The 20,155-nt window shown below is 39.6% G+C and overlaps 1 protein-coding gene and 1 long non-coding RNA gene across 10 annotated transcripts in view; one reads left to right on the forward strand and one right to left on the reverse strand.

The window, feature by feature from the left end:
- Positions 1 to 4,269, forward strand: part of LYPD6B (LY6/PLAUR domain containing 6B) — a 226,610-nt gene extending 222,341 nt beyond the window's left edge. For 5 of the 8 annotated variants that reach the window (XM_043488271.1, XM_043488270.1, XM_043488269.1 and 2 more), the window contains one exon: positions 2,355 to 4,268. In XM_043488271.1, coding sequence (XP_043344206.1) covers positions 2,355 to 2,519 — 165 coding nt within the window. In that variant the 3' untranslated portion in view covers positions 2,520 to 4,268. Of the gene's footprint in view, positions 1 to 2,354 lie in introns of all 8 variants that reach the window. The other 3 variants (XM_043488273.1, XM_043488274.1, XM_043488275.1) reach the window with 1 other exon arrangement.
- Positions 1 to 20,155, reverse strand: part of LOC122453935 — a 122,298-nt gene that overhangs the window by 18,186 nt on the left and 83,957 nt on the right. The window lies entirely within an intron of this gene.

The raw sequence follows: 20,155 nt of genomic DNA on the forward strand, positions 1-20,155 counted from the left end.
AAAGGACTTGTACTCTAAAGCTATAAGATATTGATGAAAGAAATCAAAGAGGACACAAACAGATGGAAAGATATACCATGTTCTTGAAGAATCAGTGTTGTCAAAGTGACTCTACTACCCAAGGTAATATACAACCTCAGTGCAATCCCTATCAAATTACCAATGGTATTTTTCACAAAACTAGAACAAAAAATTTATTTTGTATGAAGACACAAAAGGCCCTGAATAGCCAAAGCAATTCTGAGAAAGAAAAGCTGAAGCAATCAGGCTCCCCAACTTCAGACTACACTGCTACAAAACTACAGTAATCAAAACAGTATGATACTGGCACAAAGATAGAAATATAGACCCATGAAAAACCTAGAAATAACAAGATAGCCCGAAATCAACCCATGTACTCATGGTCAATTAATCTACAACAAAGGAAGTGAGAATATACAATGGAGAAAAGGCAGTTTCTTCAAAAAGTGGTGCTGGGACAACTGGTCACTCACATGTAAAATAATGAAATTAGAATATTCTTTGACACCACACACAAAAATAAACTCAAAATGGATTAAAGACCTAAATGTAAGATTGGATACTATAAAACTTGTAGAGGAAAACATAGGAAGAACACTCTTGAACACAAATCACAGCAATGTCTTTTTTGATCAATCTTTAGAGTAATGGAAACAAAAACAAAAAAACCCAAATGGGACCTAATAAAACAAAAGCTTTTGTACAATAAAGGAAATCATAAACAAAATGAAAAGATAACCCACAGAATGGGAGAAAATATTTGTAAATGAAGCAACCAACAAGGGATTACTCTGCAAAATATAAAGACAGCTAAAGCAGCTCACTATATATATAAAAAAGAAAACACAATCAAAAAATGGACAGAAGACCTAAATAGACATTTCTCTGAAGAAGACATACAGATGGCCAAGAGGCACATGAAGAGGTGCTCAATATTACTAATTATCAGAGAAATACAAGCCAAAACTATAAGATATCACCTCATACCAGTCAGAATGGCCACCATCAAAAAGTCTACAAACAATGAATGCTAGAGAATGTGTGGAGAAAAGTGAACCCTCCTACACTGTGGGAATGTAAATTGGTCCAGCCACATGGAGAACAGTATGGAGGTTCCTTAAAAAAGCTAAAAATAGAGGAGCTTCCATATGATTCAGCAGCCCCACTCCTGGGCACATATCCAGAGGAAACCATGGTTTGAAAGGATATGTGCACCCCAGTGTTCATTGCAGCACTGTTTACAATAGCCAGGACATGGAAGCAAACTAAAATGTCCATCAACAGAGGAATATATAAAGAAGATGTGGCAATATATATATACACACAATGGAATATTACTTCGACACTAAAAAAAAAAAAGAAAAGATATAATGCCATTTGCAGCAATATGGCTGGACCTAGAGATCATCATACTAAGTGAAATAACTCACTGAGAAAAACAAATATATGTTATCACATATGCAGAACCTTAAAAAAATGATACAAATGAAGTTATTTACAAAACAGACTTTGAAAACTTATGGTTACCAAAGTAAAAAGATGGAGGGTAAAATGGAAGTTTGGGGTTGACGTATACACATTACTATGTTTTATTAGTAGATAGCCTACAAGGATTTACAGTATAGAATAGGGAACTCTGGTCAATATTCTGTAATAAACTATATATGGGAAAAGAATGTGAAAAAGAAAAGATACATGTATAATTGAATCACTTTGCACTACCTGAAACTAACACAACATTGTTATTCAACTATACTCCAATATAAAATAAAAATTTTTAAAGAAAACTTACCTGTTTAAGTATTCAGACATATTCTTAGTGGCTGCATAATATTAAAATGTTTGTAGCTATAATTCATCTACTTCCCTATTAAGAATACTAGGCAGCTTTTAATATTTCTCTAGTCTAAATAAAAACCCACATAATCATTGTGGTGCACATTACTAGATTGATTTATATAAAGTTCTTGATAAAGATTACCAAATTACTCCCCAGAAAGACTGAAGCAATTATATTCTCAGTAACAGTGTTTGAGAACTATGTCACGGACCCAAGCTCGCATACATTTTGGAAATCTTTGTTAATTTGTTAGGCTAAAAGGTATATTTTCAAATTTATAATTTTTAGTCTCAAACAGTAAACATTTAAATAATAAGATGGCCTTTTTCTCTTGTAAGTCATTACTCTTGAAAAATTTTGCACTTAAATGAAAATTTATATACTCAGATAAAAAAATATTCTGTCCTCAGAGCTAGAGAAGGTTTTTCTCTGACCCTCCCCTCTTCTTCCCATTATTCACTGGCTCTTCCCTCTCCTCTTCCTTTTGTAACAGGAGTGTAGGTCTTGCTGTGAGGGGATGATCTGCAATGTTGAGCTACCCACTAACCACACGAATGCGGTCTTCGCTGTGATGCATGCTCAGAGGACGTCTGGCAGCGGTGCCCCTGCGCTCTACCTACCGGTGCTGGCCTGGGCCTTCGTGCTGCCGTTGATATAAGGCCACCTTCCCAGGAGAGGCAGAGACCAGTCCTCTGAACACAAGCTAACCACTGTAAAATGGCGAACTTGGAAGACCAATTTCTTCAAGATTGAAGGATGCTCCTTGGACCTCACAGCAGAAGCCAGTTGTTTGCTTAGCTCAGATGCTCCTGCAGGAGGCCATAAGGAAGGGGACTTGGCAGGGACTGAGTGGTTATGTAGCTGTTAGGTTTCTTGATCAAAAGGGCTGCATTTTGTCTCTTCTGCAAGGAGGGTCCTGCCGGCATCTACCACAGGCAGGCTCAGTAGCCTGTGTTGTCCCCGCCAGACCAGACCTTTAGGGGAAAGGACTCCTTGACCTGATTGACTCCTTCAGGGGCTGCTGGAACAGACCCTTCTCGATTCTGTGATTGGCTCAGAGTATTTCTGTGAAATCTAATCCTTCCCCGAAGAGAAAGCAGTTTCCCCACTGACGGTGTAGTAACGAGAAAGCCCACTATAGGAAGAAAACTTCCAGTTGAACTAATATGAAACCTATTTGCTAATTGTGGGGGGAAATAAAGCTTTTAAATTATAAGTGTAGAATGCATGCTTATCTGTTTCTTGGCTGACGTGGAGACCTCAGATGAAACATATTAAGGAGTGTCATAAAGGAGGCCAATTGAAGTTGATCGTGCACCACAGGTGCTATATTCTGGCTTAAAGTATACAAGTCTATGCCAAGGTGACTTAATTTTTTCTTTTGAGGAAAGAACCCTTCTAAGGATGCCAAATGCAAAATTAGTGAACTGAGAAGGTAAGGAAACCTCCCTGAGCAAGGAGGATGATACCTTATCACGTGATAGATCCTCAGAAGTAGCAGTTTAGGGACTTTCTTGGTGGTCCAGTGGTCAAGACTCTGGGCTCCACTGCAGGGGGCATGGGTTCCACCTCTGGTTAGGGGACTAAAATCCTACATGCTGAGCAGCATGGCTAAAAATTAGAAAAAAGCAACTTAAAGACAGAGAAACTGGTGACAGTGTCCCTCTCCCAGTCAACCTGTCTCAATGGGAGGGCCATCAAGAGAAACTTTCTAAATCCATGCTAAAATATCTGGTCCCTTTGTCTTCTCTTTCATTCTTATAATACAGTCCTAGACTTTCAAAGAGCAACTTCTGTTTCTAGAATCCTAATTTCTCGCCTTTACACTTTGGAGTGACCTTTAAACACTCTGCCTTTATATGTATAGTGAGAAGTTAGTGGAGTGTTTGTTGTTTTGTTTTTCAGTAGAACATCTACCATTAGAATGCTGAGTGCTCCATAGAATCCTAATGATGGCGTCTTTGCCACACTGGCTCATCCACGATGGGGGTTGGCCATGGATCAAATACATCCCGCCACTCTTAGTCTGCCCAACTGTTCTAACAAATATTCTGTTGCCCACAAATATTCTCTTGCCCTGGTGTCTTCAACTCAAACCTGTAATCCTCACAGTTCTGGAGGCTGGGAGATCAAGATCAAGGTGCCAGCAGACCTACTGTCTAGTGAGAACCCTCTTCCAGATTTGCAGACTGGTCTTTTCATATATGCTCAGGGCAAAGGGCGAAGAGTGAGCATAAGGATACTAATCGCATTTATGAGGACTCCACCTGCATGACCTAGCATCCCCCAGAGGCCCTACACCCAAATACCATCACATTGGGGCTTTAGGCTTCAACATGTGAATTTGGGCTTCTCTGATGGCTCAGACAGTAAAGAATCTGCCTGCAATGCAGGAGACCTGGCTTCAATCCCTAGGTCAGGAAGGTGCCCTGGAGAAGGGAATGGGAACCCACTGCAGTATTCTTGCCTGGAGAATTTCATGGACAGAGGAGCCTGGCGGGCTACAGTCCATGGGATTGCAGAGTCGCACATGACTACCACCACCATGTGAATTTGGGGTAGACACAAATATTCAGTCCGTAGCAACCCCCTATTTTTGTGAACAATTTTTTAGGAACACAGCCATACCTATTCACTTATCTGTTGTCTACAGGCTTCCTCCTTGCTACAACACCAAGGATGAGTAGAGGCAGCCAAGGGCACATGGTCTGTGAAGTCTAGAAGGCCTGCTAGTTTGCCCTTTACAGAAACAGTGTGCTGACCCCTAACCTCTGAAATGGCAGAAGTACATCAGGAGAAAGCTGCTTGCTTTGCACGGGCTGTGGTGCTCATGGTGGCGACTTGGCGTCTGCAGTGGTTTACCAGATCACTTTCCTTACATGCATCCATGAATTTTCCATCTTCATTTTGTTTGTCTGTCCTATTCCTCTGATTCAACCTCTTAGTGGTTATGTGCTATTGTCAGGTGTTGAGCTGTATATGTTTCTTCTCGACCTTGATGCACTGGGAGTGTCTCATCTTAAAGCTCTCTACCTTCCAATAAAACAGGGAGGAGGCAGATGTCATTACCTCCCTGTCTCTGGCCGAACCAGAGACTCACCTGGAAGCAGCAGTTTTGAAGTCTGATGTAGATTTATCTTGCCTTTCACTCAGCACCTTGAGGTATTTGAATTTTCATAGCTATGCCTGTTTGAAATTAATTATATATGACTTCAGTTGGAACATTTTAAGAGCATCTTTGGTGGATGTCTTTTTATTCCCCGGGGTTTCTTTTGTCTGTGAAGTTGATGAATTGTCTGGTAAAAAACCCTTAGCAGACAGTACTTCTTTTTCTTTCTTCTGTCTAGATTAATGAATTTTCCTTTGTGTTTTTTTATTTTCTTTGCCAAGGAAACATCTTAATTTTCTCTTCTTTACCCCACTTATGTTTTCATAGTTTGCCCTCGTAACCACCGCTCCTCTAAGCATTGAAAATAGAGTTATCCTGAGCCAAAGAGAGAACACACAGTGGGAACAAACTGCAAAGACAGCCAAGTGAGTAGGGGTGCCAGATTTACAAATAAAACATGGGATGTCCCGTTTAATTGGAATTTCAGATAATTTTTTAGTGTAAGTTGTTAATGAACTCATAAGTCTGGCTCATCTGAGGCAATGTTTTCAAGTCCTTGTAATCAGAATTTTCTGGCCAACTTCAAAATAAGACAAATTCTAAGGGCCTCCTGGAGATGTTGACTCAGGAGATGGGACGGAGCCCATGCCTAATCCCAATAATTAGATGTTAAAGAAGCAGCTCCCAGTTGACTGTGATGCTAGGTGTGTTACCCTTGATCTGAGAGGTTTACTCCTTCTTCAGAAGCCCAGTCCTTGGTCACATAATAAGTGCTGATGAATAATAAAGATGCTCACAAGTAATCTGAGTTGGAGTTGTGGTCTCTCTCAGTGTGGTCTCTGGACCAGCAGCGTAGGCATCACCTGGGAATTTGTTAGAAACGCAAATACTCAGCCTCCATTCTAGACCCACTGAATCAGAAACTCTAAGGGGTCAATTCTGGGTTTTAATAAGGTTTCTAGGTGCTTCTGATGCACACACTAGTTCAAGAATCACTGGACCAGAGAAGTGCTTCCTAAATGTCTTTGTAAATGAGTCCTTGGTGAGGGCACGAAAATTACTCAGGGAGTTTATATTTAAAGAAGAAAACTGGACTCACAGGCCCCAAATCCAGAAAATCAGATTCTTTCTGTTAGAGTTGAATCAGAAAATCGGTATTTTTAGTAAACTCCTCACGTGATCCTGACACACAGCCACTTTTGGAGCCACTAAACTAGAGAATAAGAGATGGGGGTGATGTTAGTGAACAGAAGCCCAAAACCTTTAACACTTGACCTTGAAATCCCTATGCATTATAAATGGACTCTATGTGGTGTCTCCAATGCAATTGTTTTAAAACTAGAATCCAAGAATCTAATCAGAGTCCATTTGCATGGATATTTTTAGTCCATTACATAGTGACCTAGAATGGCCAAGTGATCCAGACCTCAGATTAATTTCATTTGCCCCCTAATGAGCAAGAAGATGAAAAGTACCTTGTCAAAATGTCCCATGAGAACTGGGGTAGTGGAGGCAGGAAAGGAGAATATGTAGATTTGTTCTTATAAAAAAGACAAGGGGATTAGCTATGAATACGAGGAAAGTGTGAGGGGATGACCTGTCAAAGTTCCATTTTGAATACAACTACATTCTAGAATAAATCTTGAATTCCTGTCCATCATTCACTTTCTGAAAATTAAAAAAAAAAAAAGTGGTACAGAACACATATTTTCCCTGCTGTGTCTAAACTCTCTAAATCCAAACCTGACTGAGGTTAGCAGCCAGAAATTACAGGCATTGTCTTCTGTACAATCTGCATTCTGCTGTGTCACACGCTGTGTAAAACACATCTCATAAGACAAGAGAAAGAGGTGGGTTGGTTTCTTTTTCTCACTGGGAGAGGACTTAAAAGCTGTGCAAAGCATGAAATGAGCAGCATGAACCAGCATGGACTTGGAAAGTGAGGTGTGGTGTGGAATTGGGAAATGTTTCACAACTGAGAAATTACCCTTATGCACAATTCTTGTGGTGTGTCAATTGCCATCTTATAAAATTCTGCACTGACCTTTGAATCTTGTACGTTTTATTTTTCACCTCGTTGTTTGTCACCGACTCTGATTTGTGGAGGGTGTCACTGTGATTCTGGATGTGTGTGTGTGTTGTGGGTGGGGAGGAGGCGGGCAAAGCACGCCAGAGGACAGAGGTGAGTGGATGCATGAAGGTGACACCTGTACCAACTGGAGAACAAATGGCTGTCCTAATGTACCTTGAGTCTGCCTTTAGGCGTAGCTCCTCGCTGTGCCCCTGAAACAGTCCAGCATCTTCCTGGTATCACACACCTCCCACTTCTCCTTTGGCCTTCATAGTTCTACTTCCTTACCTGTCTTCTTCCCTCATTGCCTTGGCCTCTTCTATGAGATGCTGAGGCTAGAAGCTGAACTACCTACAGGGGTAATCCAGGATGTGAGCTACTCAGAGTGTAGGCTGTGAAAAATATGGCTTTCATAGCTTGACCCCAGGAATACTATTCAAGGAGTCTGGGAATCTGCAGTTTGAACAAGCATCTACCTGGTCATGATTTTGGGACTGGGAGTCCTTAGGGCATCATCTTCAGAAACAATAATGCAAGGCCTCAGTAAAGGCTATAGAGGCTCAAGTAAGAGCATCTACCACATAACTCCTAAACCTTCATTTCTGCACTTTTTTGGTCTATGAAAAGAAGACTTTTTTGGTCCCAGGGAAAGGGCTAAGATAAGTTGGAAGACACTCTGGCTTGGCAGAGCTGCCCCATGTGGATGGTCCTGGGATGGTTCAGTTGCTCAGTTGTATCCAACTTTTTGTGACCCCATGGACTGCAGCATGCCGGACTTCCCTGTCCATCACCAAGTCCCGGAGCCTATTCAAACTTATGTCCAAAATTGTGTCTGTGAGGCCATCCAACCATCTCATCCTCTGTCGTCCCCTTCTCCTCCCGCCTTCAATCTTTCCCAGCATCAGGGTCTTTTCCAGTGAGTCAGTTCTTCTCATCATGTAGCCAAAGTATTGGAGTTTAAGCTTCAGCATCAGTCCTTCCAATGATTTCCTTTAGGATTAACTGGTTGGATCTCCTTGCAGTCCAAGGGACTCTCAAGAGTCCAGCACCACAGTTCAAAAGCATCAATTCTTCGGTGCTCAGCTTTCTTTATAGTCCAACTCTCACATCCATACACGACTACTGGAGAAACCATATCTTTGACTAGACAAACCTTTGTTGGCAAAGTCGTATCTCTGCTTTTTAATATGCTGTCTAGGTTGGTCACAGCTTTTCTTCCAAGGTGCAAGCATCTTTTTAATTTCATGGCTGCAGTCACCATCTCCTGTGATTTTAGAGCCCCCCAAAATAAAGTCTCTCACTGTTTCCATTGTTTGTCCATCTATTTTTCCATGAAGTGAGGGACCAGATGCCATGATCTTAGTTTTCTGAATGTTGAGCTTTAAGCCAACTTTTTCACTCTCCTCTTTCAATTTCATCAAGAGGCTCTTGAGTTTTCTTCACTTTCTGCCATAAAGGTAGTGTCACCTGCATATCTGAGGTTATTGATATTTCTCCCGGAAATCTTGATTCCAGCTTGTGCTTCATCCAGTCCAACGTTTCTCATGATGTACTCTGCATATAAATGAAATAAGCAGGGTGACAATATATAGCCTTGACGTACTCCTTTTCCTATTTGGAACCAGTCTGTTGTTCCATGTCCAGTTCTAACTGTTGCTTCTTGACCTGTATACAGGTTTCTCAAGAGGCAGGTCAGGTGGTCTGGTATACCCATCTCGAAGAATTTTCCACAGTTTGTTGTGATCCACACAGTCAAAGGGTTTGGCATAGTCAATAAGGCAGAAGTAGATGTTTTTCTGGAACTCATGTTGGCAATTTGATCTCTGATCCTTCTGGGTTTTCTAAATCCAGCTTGAACATCGGAAGTTCACAGTTCACGTACTGTTGGAGCCTGGCTTGGAGAATTTTGAGCATTACTTTGCTAGGTCCTAGGGAGGCCTAGACAATTGGGAGCTCCAGGAAACCAGGGCCTCTTTCAGCCAAGGAGGATGTCCAGGGTTCTGACCACTAACTGAACTCCCTATGAGTCATGGCTGAGTGAGTATAGTAAAAGCAACACAAAGCCAAGGGCAAGGCGAACTTGTTCACAGGGGCTAAGCAGGGAGGAAAAACCAACCCAATTCAAATATTCTTCAAAGGAGGATAAGCAACAGGGGTCAAACAGGTCCTGGAGACAGATTCTATCTAGGTTGTTGAGGGTCCCTGAAGACAGTAATACCTTTTAGAGAGTGACGTATCCATCAGGATGACCTCAACTACAAATAACAGAGACCCAATAAAATTGGCATAAATTTGTTGGCTCATACAACCAGAAGTCCAGAGGGAGAGTGGGATTCGGGGTGGACTTAAATCAGTGGTTCATTCTCTGCTGTTTTTTGGCTCCATCTCTCCAATGTCTCTGGTAAGGAAATGGTCAACAGCTCTCCCAGACATCCCAGCCAGTGTCCAGAGAACAGACAGAGGGATGCTACTGGACATTAACCAGGAAGTGAAGATCTTCACCCAGGCCCCTAGCAAATTGCACCCAGGCAAGATGTGGTTGCTCTTGACTTAGTGCAGCTAAAAGGTGCTCAGTGTTCCCTTAGGCACGTGTGATGCATGACAGGAGGTAGATAGCTAAGCAAAATAGGAATTAAAGAGAAGGAAGGAAAAAATGGATCTGGGAGGGCAGCCAGAAAGGTCTGCTCCAGATTCCCACAGTCGGAAGCTGTGTCGGGAGGCAGTTGTTAAGGTGGCTGACAAAATGTTCTGCTTAGAGATAAGCCAGCCAAACCTTCTGAAACTGTACAGACTTGCCCTAACCACACAGTTAGTTGGTAGCAGACCCAGACAGAGAAGCTCCCCTGTCTACTGCAATTTCTACCATGTTCTCTTTTGATTAATGTATGTTGTAAATCTGCAAGGAGTGGAGACAGTATTCAACACTTCCCAAAATATTCTACAAGAGAACCTTTTCTTTATCAAGCATCTGAATTCCACAGAACACACACTTAAATCAACACTACTTTGCAAATATAGAGAAGTATGGGGAGGGGGGGAAGCTGCAGAACTCAGAGGATGGGTAAGGAATTGACCCCTAAAATAAGGTGGTTGGTTAACACATGCCAAGTGCATGAACCTTGACTCCTTCAGAAACACTCATTTCTCCAAGAGCTTGGGCTCCATCCTATGCTTCTATAAATGACATCCTTGCGTCCATTATCCTTAGGTGAGTAGAGGCAGAAAACTGAGATTTTTGCCCTTACAAAAAGGGCAAAATACTTTTAAAAAAAATTATGTTCTCATATTGTTGCCTATCAGTGTTCTGAACTAATTTGGTCCCACTCATGGCATTTTCCTCTAGGTCCGAAGGGCCTGCTACTACTTAAGACCCAACTGTAAACCAATCTGGAATGCATTGTTTTCTAAAGATTGCATTTTCCTCTCTTTCCATATGCCCTTTGAAGGTAGTCACTGAAGTAGTCACTTGTTAGTTTAAATATTTTTAGATTTATTATGAAATTAACCTTGAGTCAGAAATGGGTCCTAAATACTAACTACTTATCTTTATTTCAACTAATGCATTTAGACCAGAATTTCTTAATGGACTGAAGATGTCTTTTTATCAGAGATATGGACATATTCTCAAGGAAAGTCTTTCTGTTTCTCATCCAAGAACAAAAAGATGATGATAGAAATTTCTTAGTGGTGAATACATGGCAGTTCAGAGAGGGCAAGGAAGCTTGCACCCCTTCCCATGGACTTGCCTAAGCATCTTTTACCATTAGCCACTTCCTGCTGGTCACAAAGCTCTGCCCATGTGTCAACACTGGGGGGAGGTTGTTATCTGCCCGCCATGATGCCTTAACTTGCACCTTGGCCACTTGCTCACATGAAAGGAGGAGACAAGATGGCAGAGGAGAGTGACTTTAACTCACCTCCTCTCACAAAAACACCAAAATCACAGCTAACTGCTTATCAACCATTGACAAGAAAGACTAGAATCTACCAAAAAAAGATACTCTACATCCAAAGACAAAGAAGGAGAGCAAAAGAGACGGTAGGAGATGAATTTTTACCATGTAATCAAATCCCATACTTACCAGGTGAGCCACCCACAGATTGGAAAATAATTATATCACAGAAGTTCTCTCACAGGAATAGGAGTTCTGAAACTCAGATCAGGCTCCTCAGCATAGGGATTCTGGCATTAGGAAGAGGGGCCCCTGGAGCATGTGGCTTTCAAGACCAGTAGGGCTTGAGTGCAGAAATTCCACAGGACTCCTCAGGGGAAAACAGAGACTCCACTGTTGGGGGGTGCACACAAAGTTTCATGTACACTGGGACCCAGAGCATGAGACCTACCTGTGGGTCTTAGAGGGTTTGCTGGGTAAACAGGGGTTGGCTGTGGTTCACTATGGGGGCAAGGACACTGGAGGCAGAGGCCCCAGTGAAGACTCATTGGTGTAAACTCTCCGGAAGGTCGCCATTTTGGCACTGAGACTTGAGCCCACCCGACAGCTTGTAGGCTCCGGTGCTAGAATACCTCAGGCCAAGCAATAAGCAGGGTGGGAACACAGCCCAACCCATCAACAAATAGGCTGCTTCAAGTTATCCTGAGTATGCAGCCACTTCTAAACACACCCCTTGACGCAGCCCTACCCACCTGAGGGACAAGAGCCAGCTCTACCCACAGTGGGCAGACACCAGTCCTTCCTACCAGGATGCCTGCACAAAACCCTGGATCAACCTCTTCCACTAGAGACAAGAGGAACTACAAACCTGCAGCTTAAGAAATGATCACAAATTCAGAAAGTTAGACAAAATGAGACAGCAGAGATATATGTTTCAGACGAAGGAACAAGATAGAACCCCAGAAAAACAACTAAGTGAAGTGGAGATAGGCAATCTGACTGAAAAATAATTTTGAGAAATGCTAGTAAAGGTGATCCAAGATCTCAGAATGGAGGCACAGGCAAAGAAGATAGAATATATGTTTACCAAAGAGCTAGAAATGTTAAAGAACAAATAGATGAACAATATAATAACTGAAATGAAAAAAATACACTAGAAGGAGTCAGTGGCAGGAAAATGAGGCAGAAGAAAGAATAAGGGAACTGGAAGATAGATTGGTGGAAATCACTGTTGTGGAACAGAAGAAAGAAAGAATGAGAAGAAAAGAGGACAGTTTGATAGACCTCTGGGACAATGTTAAAAGTGCCAACATTCGCATTATAGGGCCTCCCAGAAGGAAAAGAGAGAGAGAGACAAAGAACCTGAAGAAACACATGAAGAAGAAATAGCTGAAATCTTCCCTAACATGGGAAAACAAACACTCAATTCCAGGAAGCACAGAGACCCTACACAGTATAAACCCAAGTAGAAGGATACCAAGACACATAGTAATCAAACTGACAAAAAATTTTTTAAAAAGAAAATATTAAAAGCAACAAGAAACATACAAGGAATCAACTGATCTTTCATCAGGAACTCTGTAGGCCAGAAGAAAGTGGCATAATATTAATATAATTAGAGTGATGAAAGGGAAAAATCTACAACCAAAAATACTCAACCCAGCAAGGCTCTTGTTCATATTTGACAGAGAAATCAGACATTTTACAGATAAGCAAGAGCTAAGAGAATTCTGGCTGTGAGAGTTGGACTATAAAGAAAGCTGAGCGCCGAAAAATTGATGCTTTTGAACTATGGTGTTGGAGAAGACTCTTGAGAGCCCCTTGGACTGCAAGGAGATCCAACCTGTCCATCCTAAAGGAGATCAGTCCTGGGTGTTCATTGGAAGGACTGATGCTGAAGCTGAAACTCCAGTACTTTGGCCACCTCATGCGAAGAGTTGACTCATTGGAAAAAGCCCTGATGCTGGGAGGGATTGGGAGCAGGAGGAGAAGGGGATGACAGAGGATGAGATGGTTGGATGGCATCACCAACTCGATGGACATGAGTTTGAGTAAACTCCAGGAGTTGGTGATGGACAGGGAGGCCTGGCGTGCTGCGATTCATGGGGTTGCAAAGAGTCGGACACAACTGAGCGACTGAACTGAACTGAACTGAAGAGAATTCAGCACCAGCAGACCATCTTTGAAACAAATGCTAAGGAACTTCTCTAGGTGGAAAAGAAAAGGCCACAACTAGAAATAAGAAAATTACAAATGGGAAAGGCTCACCGGTAAAGGCAAACAATCAGTAAAGGTAGGAAATGACACACAAATATGATACCAAAATAAGCAATCATGAGAAGAGTATATATGCAGAATATTAGAAATGCATTTGAAATTAAGAAACTAACATTTTATATATATATTTATTTCTATATCAAAACTTCATGGTAACTGCTAACCTAAATCTACAATAGATACCCTCACAAGAAAGAAAAAGCAATCCAAACACAACTCCGACGATCACAAGAGAACAAAAAAGGAAGTGAAGAAAAAGGACCTACAAAAACAAATCCTAACAATTAACAAAATGGCAGTAAGAACTACATATTGATAATTATCTTAAATGTAAATAGATTAAGTGCTCCAGCCAAAAGATACAGACTGGCTGGGTAAATACAAAAACAAGACATATATTTGCTGTGTGCAAGAGACCCACCTCAGATCTATGAACATATACAGGCTAAAAGTGAGAGGATAGAAAAAAGTATTTCATGCAAATGAAAATCAAAAGAAAGCTGGAGTAGCAGTACTCATATCAGACAGACTTTAACAAAGACTGTTACAAGAGACAAAGAAGGACGCTACATCATGATCAAGGGGTCAACCCAAGAAGAAAATATAATTGTAACTATATATGTACCTAACATAGGAGCACCTCAATACATAAGGCAAACACTAACAGCCATAAAAGGAGATACTAGCAGTAACACAATTATAGTAGGAGACTTTGTCACCCTGCTTATATCAATGGACAAGCCATCCAACCAGAAAATCAGTAACAAAACACAGTCCTTAAATGACATATTAGACCAAATGGACTTAAATTGATGTATGTGTGTATATATATATGTATATACACATACACACAGAGACAGAGTGAGAGAGTGTGCACATTCCATCCAAAAGCAGCAAAATACACCTTCTTCAAGTGCACATGGAACATTTTCCAGGATAGATCATATGCTGGGCCAGGAAGCAAACAGTAAATTTAAGAAAATCATATCAAGCATCTTTTCAGACCACAACACTATCCGATAGAAATCAACTAAAAGAGAAAAAACTATCAAAAAGACAAACAGATGGAGGCTAAAGAATATGTTACCAGACAACCAACGGATTGCTGAAGAAACCAAAGAGGAAATAAAACATGTAGAGACAAATGAAAATGAAAACAGCGATCCAAAACTGATGGGACACAGCGAAAACACTTCTAAGAGGGATGCTTGTAGCAATACAATCTTACCTGAGGAAACAAGAAATATCTCAAATAAACAACTTAACTTTACACCTAAAGTAACTACAGAAAGAACAAACAAAACCCAAAGTCAGTAGAAGAAAAGAAATCATAAAGATCAGAGCCAAAATAAATGAAATAGAGACAAAGAAATAATAGAAAACAAAATGAAACAGTGAGATAAACTGATACACATTTAGCCAGACTCATCAAGAAAAAAGGGGAAAGGGCTCAAATCAATAAAATTAGAAATGAAAAAAAGAGAGGACTTACAATGAACACCACAGAAATACAAAGCATCGTAAGAGACTACTACAAGAAACTACATGCCAATAAAATGGACAACCTAAAAGAAATGGACAAATTCTTAGAAAGGTACAATCTCTCAAGACTGAACCAGGAAAAAATAGAAAATATTAAGACCAATTTTAAGTACTGAAATTGAAACTGATTTAAAGCTCCCAATAAACAAAAGTCCAGGATCAGACGGCTTCACAGGCAAATTCTATCAAACATTTAGAGAAAAGTTAACACCTATCCTTCTAAACTCTTCACAAAAATTGCATAGGAAGGAACACTCCCAAACTCATTGTATAAAGCTACCATCAACCTGATATCAAAATCAAAGATATCACAAAAAAAGAAAATTACAGGTCAATATCACTGATGAACATAGAGAAATCCTCAACAAAATACCAGTAAACCAAATCCAACAACACATTAAAAGGATTACACACCATGATCTAGTGGGATTTATCCCAGGAAAGCAAGGATTTTTCAGTACCCACAAATTAATCAGTGTGATACACCACCTCAACAAATTGAAGAATAAAAATCAGATGATCATTTACATAGACACAGAAAATATTTTGACAAAATTCAACACCAATTTATGAGAAAAACTTTCCAGAAAGTGGGCATAGAGGGAACCTACTTCAACATCATAAAGGCCATATACAACAAACTCACAGCAAACATCTATTCTCAATAGTAAAAAACTGAAAGCATTTCCTCTAAGATCAGGAATAAGACAAGAATATCCACTCTTGCTAGTTTTACTCAACATAGTTTTGGAAGTCTTACTCATGAAAATCAGAGAAGAAAAAGAAATAAAAGGAATGAAAATTGGAAAAATAAAACTATCACTGTTTGCAAATGACATGATACTATACATAAAAAATCCTAACTATGCCACCAGAAAAATACTAGAGTTCATCAGTGAATTTGGTAAAGTTGCAGGATACAACTTTAATCCTAATTAATTAATACAAAATTAGGTGATTAATACAACCAATGAATTAATACAAAATTCATACACATAAACATTTCTGTTACATTTCTATACACTAACAACAAAAGATCAGAAAATTAAAGAAATAATACCATTTACCATCCCATCAAAAAGAATAAAATACCTAGGAATAAACTTGAAGCTCTATACAGTCAAGCAAAAACAAGACCAGGAGCTGACTGGTTCAGATCATGAACTTCTTATTGCCAAATTCAGACTTAAATTGAAGACAGTAGGGAAAACCACTAGACCATTCAGGTATGACCTAAATGAAATCCCTTTTGATGATACAGTGGATGACAAATAGGTAAAAGGGATTAGATCTGATAGAGTGCCTGAAGAACTATGGACAGAGGACCATGACATTGTACAGGAGGTAGTGATCAAAACCATCCCCAAGAAAAAGAAATGCAAAAAGCCCAAATGGTTTTCTGAGGAGGCCTTACAAATAGCTGAGAAAAGAAGAGAAGCTAAAGGCAAAGGAGAAAAGGAAAGATATACACATCTGAATGCAGGGTTCCAAAGAATAGCAAAGAGAGATAAGAAAGCCTTCCTCAGTGATCAATGCAAAGAAATAGAGGATAACAACAGAATGGGAAAGACTAGAGATATCCTCAAGAAAATTAGAGATACCAAGGGAACATTTCATGCAAAGATGGGCAAAAGAAATGGTAGGGACCTAATAGAAGCAGAAGATATTAAGAAGAGGTGGAAAGAATACAAAGAAGAACTATACAAAAAAGATGTTCATGATCCAGATAACCACAATCGTGTGATCACTCACCTAGAGCCAGACATCCTGGAATGTGAAGTCAAGTGGGCCTTAGGAAGCATCACTACAAACAAAGCCAGTGGAGGTGATGGAATTCCAATTGAACTATTTCAAATCCTAAAAGATGATGCTGTTAAAGTGCTGCACTCAATATGCCAGCAAATTTGGAAAACTCAGCAATGGTCACAGGACTGGAAAAAGGTCAGTTTTCATTCCAATCCCAAAGAAAGGCAATGCCAAATAATGTTCAAACTACTGCACAATTGCACTCATCTCACATGCTAGCAAAGTAATGCTCAAAATCCTCCAAGCCAGGCTTCAACAGTACATGAACTGTGAACTTCCAGATGTATAAGCTGGATTTAGAAAAGGCAGAGGAAGCAGAGATCAATTTGCCAACATCTGTTGGATCATCAAAAAACCAAGAGAGTTCCAGAAAGAACATCTATTTCTGCTTTATTGGTTATGCCAAAGTCTTTGACTGTGTGGATCACAACAAACTGTGGAAAATTCTTCGAGAGATGGGAATACCAGATCACCTGACCTACAGTCTGAGAAATCTGTATGTAGGTCAAGAAGCAACAGTTAGAACTGGACATGGAACAACAGACTGGTTCCAAATCAGGAAAGGAATATGTCAAGGCTGTATATTGTCACCCTGCTTATTTAACTTCTATGCAGAGTACATCATGTGAAATGCTGGGCTGGATGAAGCACAAGCTGGAATCAAGATTGCTGGGAGAAATATCAATAACCTCAGATATGCAGATGACGCCACCCTTCTGTCAGAAAGTGCAGAAGAACTAAAGAGCCTCTTGATGAAAGTGAAAGAGGAGAGTGAAAAAGTTGGCTTAAAGCTTAACATTCAGAAAACTAAGATCATGGCATCCGGTCCCATCACTTCATGGCAAATAGTTGGGGAAACAATGGAAACAGTGAGAGACTTTATTTTGGGGGGCTCTAAAATCACAGAAGATGGTGACTGCAGCCATGAAATTAAAAGACACATGCTCCTTGGAAGAAAAGCTATGACCAACCTAGACAGCATATTAAAAAGCAGAGACATTACTTTACCAACAAAGGTCTGTCTAGTCAAAGCTATGGTTTTTCCAGTAGTCATGTATGGATGTGAGAATTAGACTATCAAGAAAGATGAGCACTGAAGAACTGATGCTTTTGAACTGTGGTGTTGGAGAAGACTCTTGAGAGTCCCTTGGGCTGCAAGGAGATCCAACCAGTCAATCCTAAAGGAAATCAGTCCTGAATATTCATTGGAAGGATGGAAGGACTGATGCTGAAGCTGAAACTCCAATACTTTGGCCACCTGATGTGAAGAACTGACTCACTGGAAAAGACCCTGATGCTGGGAAAGATTGAAGGTGGGAGGAGAAGGAGAAGACAAAGGATGAGATGGTTGGATGGCATCACTGACTCTATGGACACGAGTAAGCTCCAGAACTTGGTGATGGACAGGGAAGCTTGGCATGCTCCAGTCCATGGAGTCTCAAAGAGTCAGACATGACTGAGCGACTGAACTAAAATGAACTGAACGAGGCAAAAGTCCTGTACTCCAAAAACTAAGACACTGATTAAAGAAATTGAAGAGGACACAAACAAATGGAAAGATATACCATGTTCCTAGATTGGAGGAATCAATATTGTGAAAATGACTATACTACCCAAAGTAATCTACATAGTCAACGCAATCTCTATAAAATTACCAATAAAATTTTTAACAGAACTGAACAAACATTTTAAAGAATTTGTATGGAATACAAAAGACCCTGAATAGCCAAAGCAATCCTGAGAAGGAAAAATGGAACTAGAAGAATCAGACTCCTGACTTCAGACTATACTGCAAAGCCACAGTCATCAAAACAGTATGGTACTGGCACAAAAGCAGAACTATAGATCCATGGAACAGGCTAGAAAGCCTAGAAACAACCCCACACACCTGTGATCAATTATTCTGTGACAAAGGAGGCAAGACTACAGAATGTTGAAAAGACAGTCTCTTCAATAAGTGGTGCTGGGAAAACTGGATAGCTACATGTAAAAATTGAAATTAGGATATTCTCAGCCTACTGAATCACACACAAAAAAGAATTTTACTTTTTGAAATTTATTAATGCTTATTTTTTTGCCAGTTTTTCTAAATATCCTAAGGAAATCTAATAATGACGTGTCAGATACAGAATTTTAAATGTATTTGTGTAGGATATAAGATCAATAGAAATTAATATAAATAGAAATCTATTCTATTTAAATTATTAATGACATCAATCAAGATGCTCCTATTCTTATTTCCTCTGCACTTGATAAAATATTCTCAGAGAAATGTTAGTATGTCTCACTATGATTATATATTTTTTTCTTTTCCCTTATATTTCTTCTGATTTTTGCTTTACTTATCTTTGTTTCTTTGTTGTTAGGTGTTTAATGGCTTATGATGCCTATCTTCTTGATGTCTATCTTCCTTGTGAATTGTACCTTTTATCATTAAAAATATTAATCTTTGTTTCATTTAAAAATAAATATAAATACATTTAATAAAAAAGTGAAAAGAATATTCTCAGCCCCTCACTGTCTGAGATGGCCCACACTCTGTCTATGGAATGTGTTTCTCTCTAAATAAATCCAATTCTTACCTAAAAAAAAAGAGTATTCTCTAACACCATATATAAAAATAAAGTTAAAATGTATTAATGACCTAAATGTAAGATTGTACTATAAAACTCTTAGAAGAAAACATAGGCAGAACACTATTTGACATAAATTGCAGTAATATCTTTCTGGATCCACCTCCTAGAGTAATAAACAAAAGTAAACAAATGGGACCTAATTAAACTTAAAATGTTTTGCACAGCAAAGTAAACCATAAACAAAATGAAAAGACAACCCACAGAATGGAAGAAAATGTTTGCAAATGATGTGACCAACAAGGGATTAATCTGCAATTGACACAGTATTAATCTCCAAAATATACAAACAGCTCATGAAGCTTAAAAGCAAAATAACAAACCATTCAATCAAAAAATGGGCCAAAGATCTAAATAGACGTTTCTCCAAAGAAGACACACAGATGGCCAGTGAACACATGAAGAGCTGCTCAACACAACTAATTATTAGAGACGTTCAAATCATAACTAAAATGAAGTATCACCTCACACCAGTCAGAATGGCATCAACAAAAGGTCGACAAACAATAAATGCTAGAATAGGTGTGGAGAAAAGGGAATCTCCTACACTCTTGGTGGGAATGTAAATTGGTTGTAGCCACTGTGGAGAACAATATGGAAATTTCTTAAAAATGAAAAAAAGAGCAAACATGATCCAGCAATCCCACTCCTGGGCATATATCTGAAGAAAACCATAATTCAAAAAGATACATGCAAAAAAAAAAAAAAGATACATTCATCTCAACATTCATTGCAATACCATTTACAATGCCAATACACTGAAGCAACCTAAATCTCCACTGACAGGGGAATGAATAAAGATATGGTATATATACATGCAATAGAATACTACTCAGCCAGAAAAAGGAAGAAAATAATGCCATCTGTGGCAACATGGATGGACCTAGAGCTCATCATACTAAGTGAAGTCAAACAGAGAAAGACAAATAGATACTATCACTTATACGCAGAATCTTAAAAGAT

The sequence above is a fragment of the Cervus canadensis genome, chromosome 15 (assembly GCF_019320065.1).
Source record: "Cervus canadensis isolate Bull #8, Minnesota chromosome 15, ASM1932006v1, whole genome shotgun sequence".
Taxonomy (NCBI): Eukaryota; Metazoa; Chordata; class Mammalia; order Artiodactyla; family Cervidae; genus Cervus; species Cervus canadensis.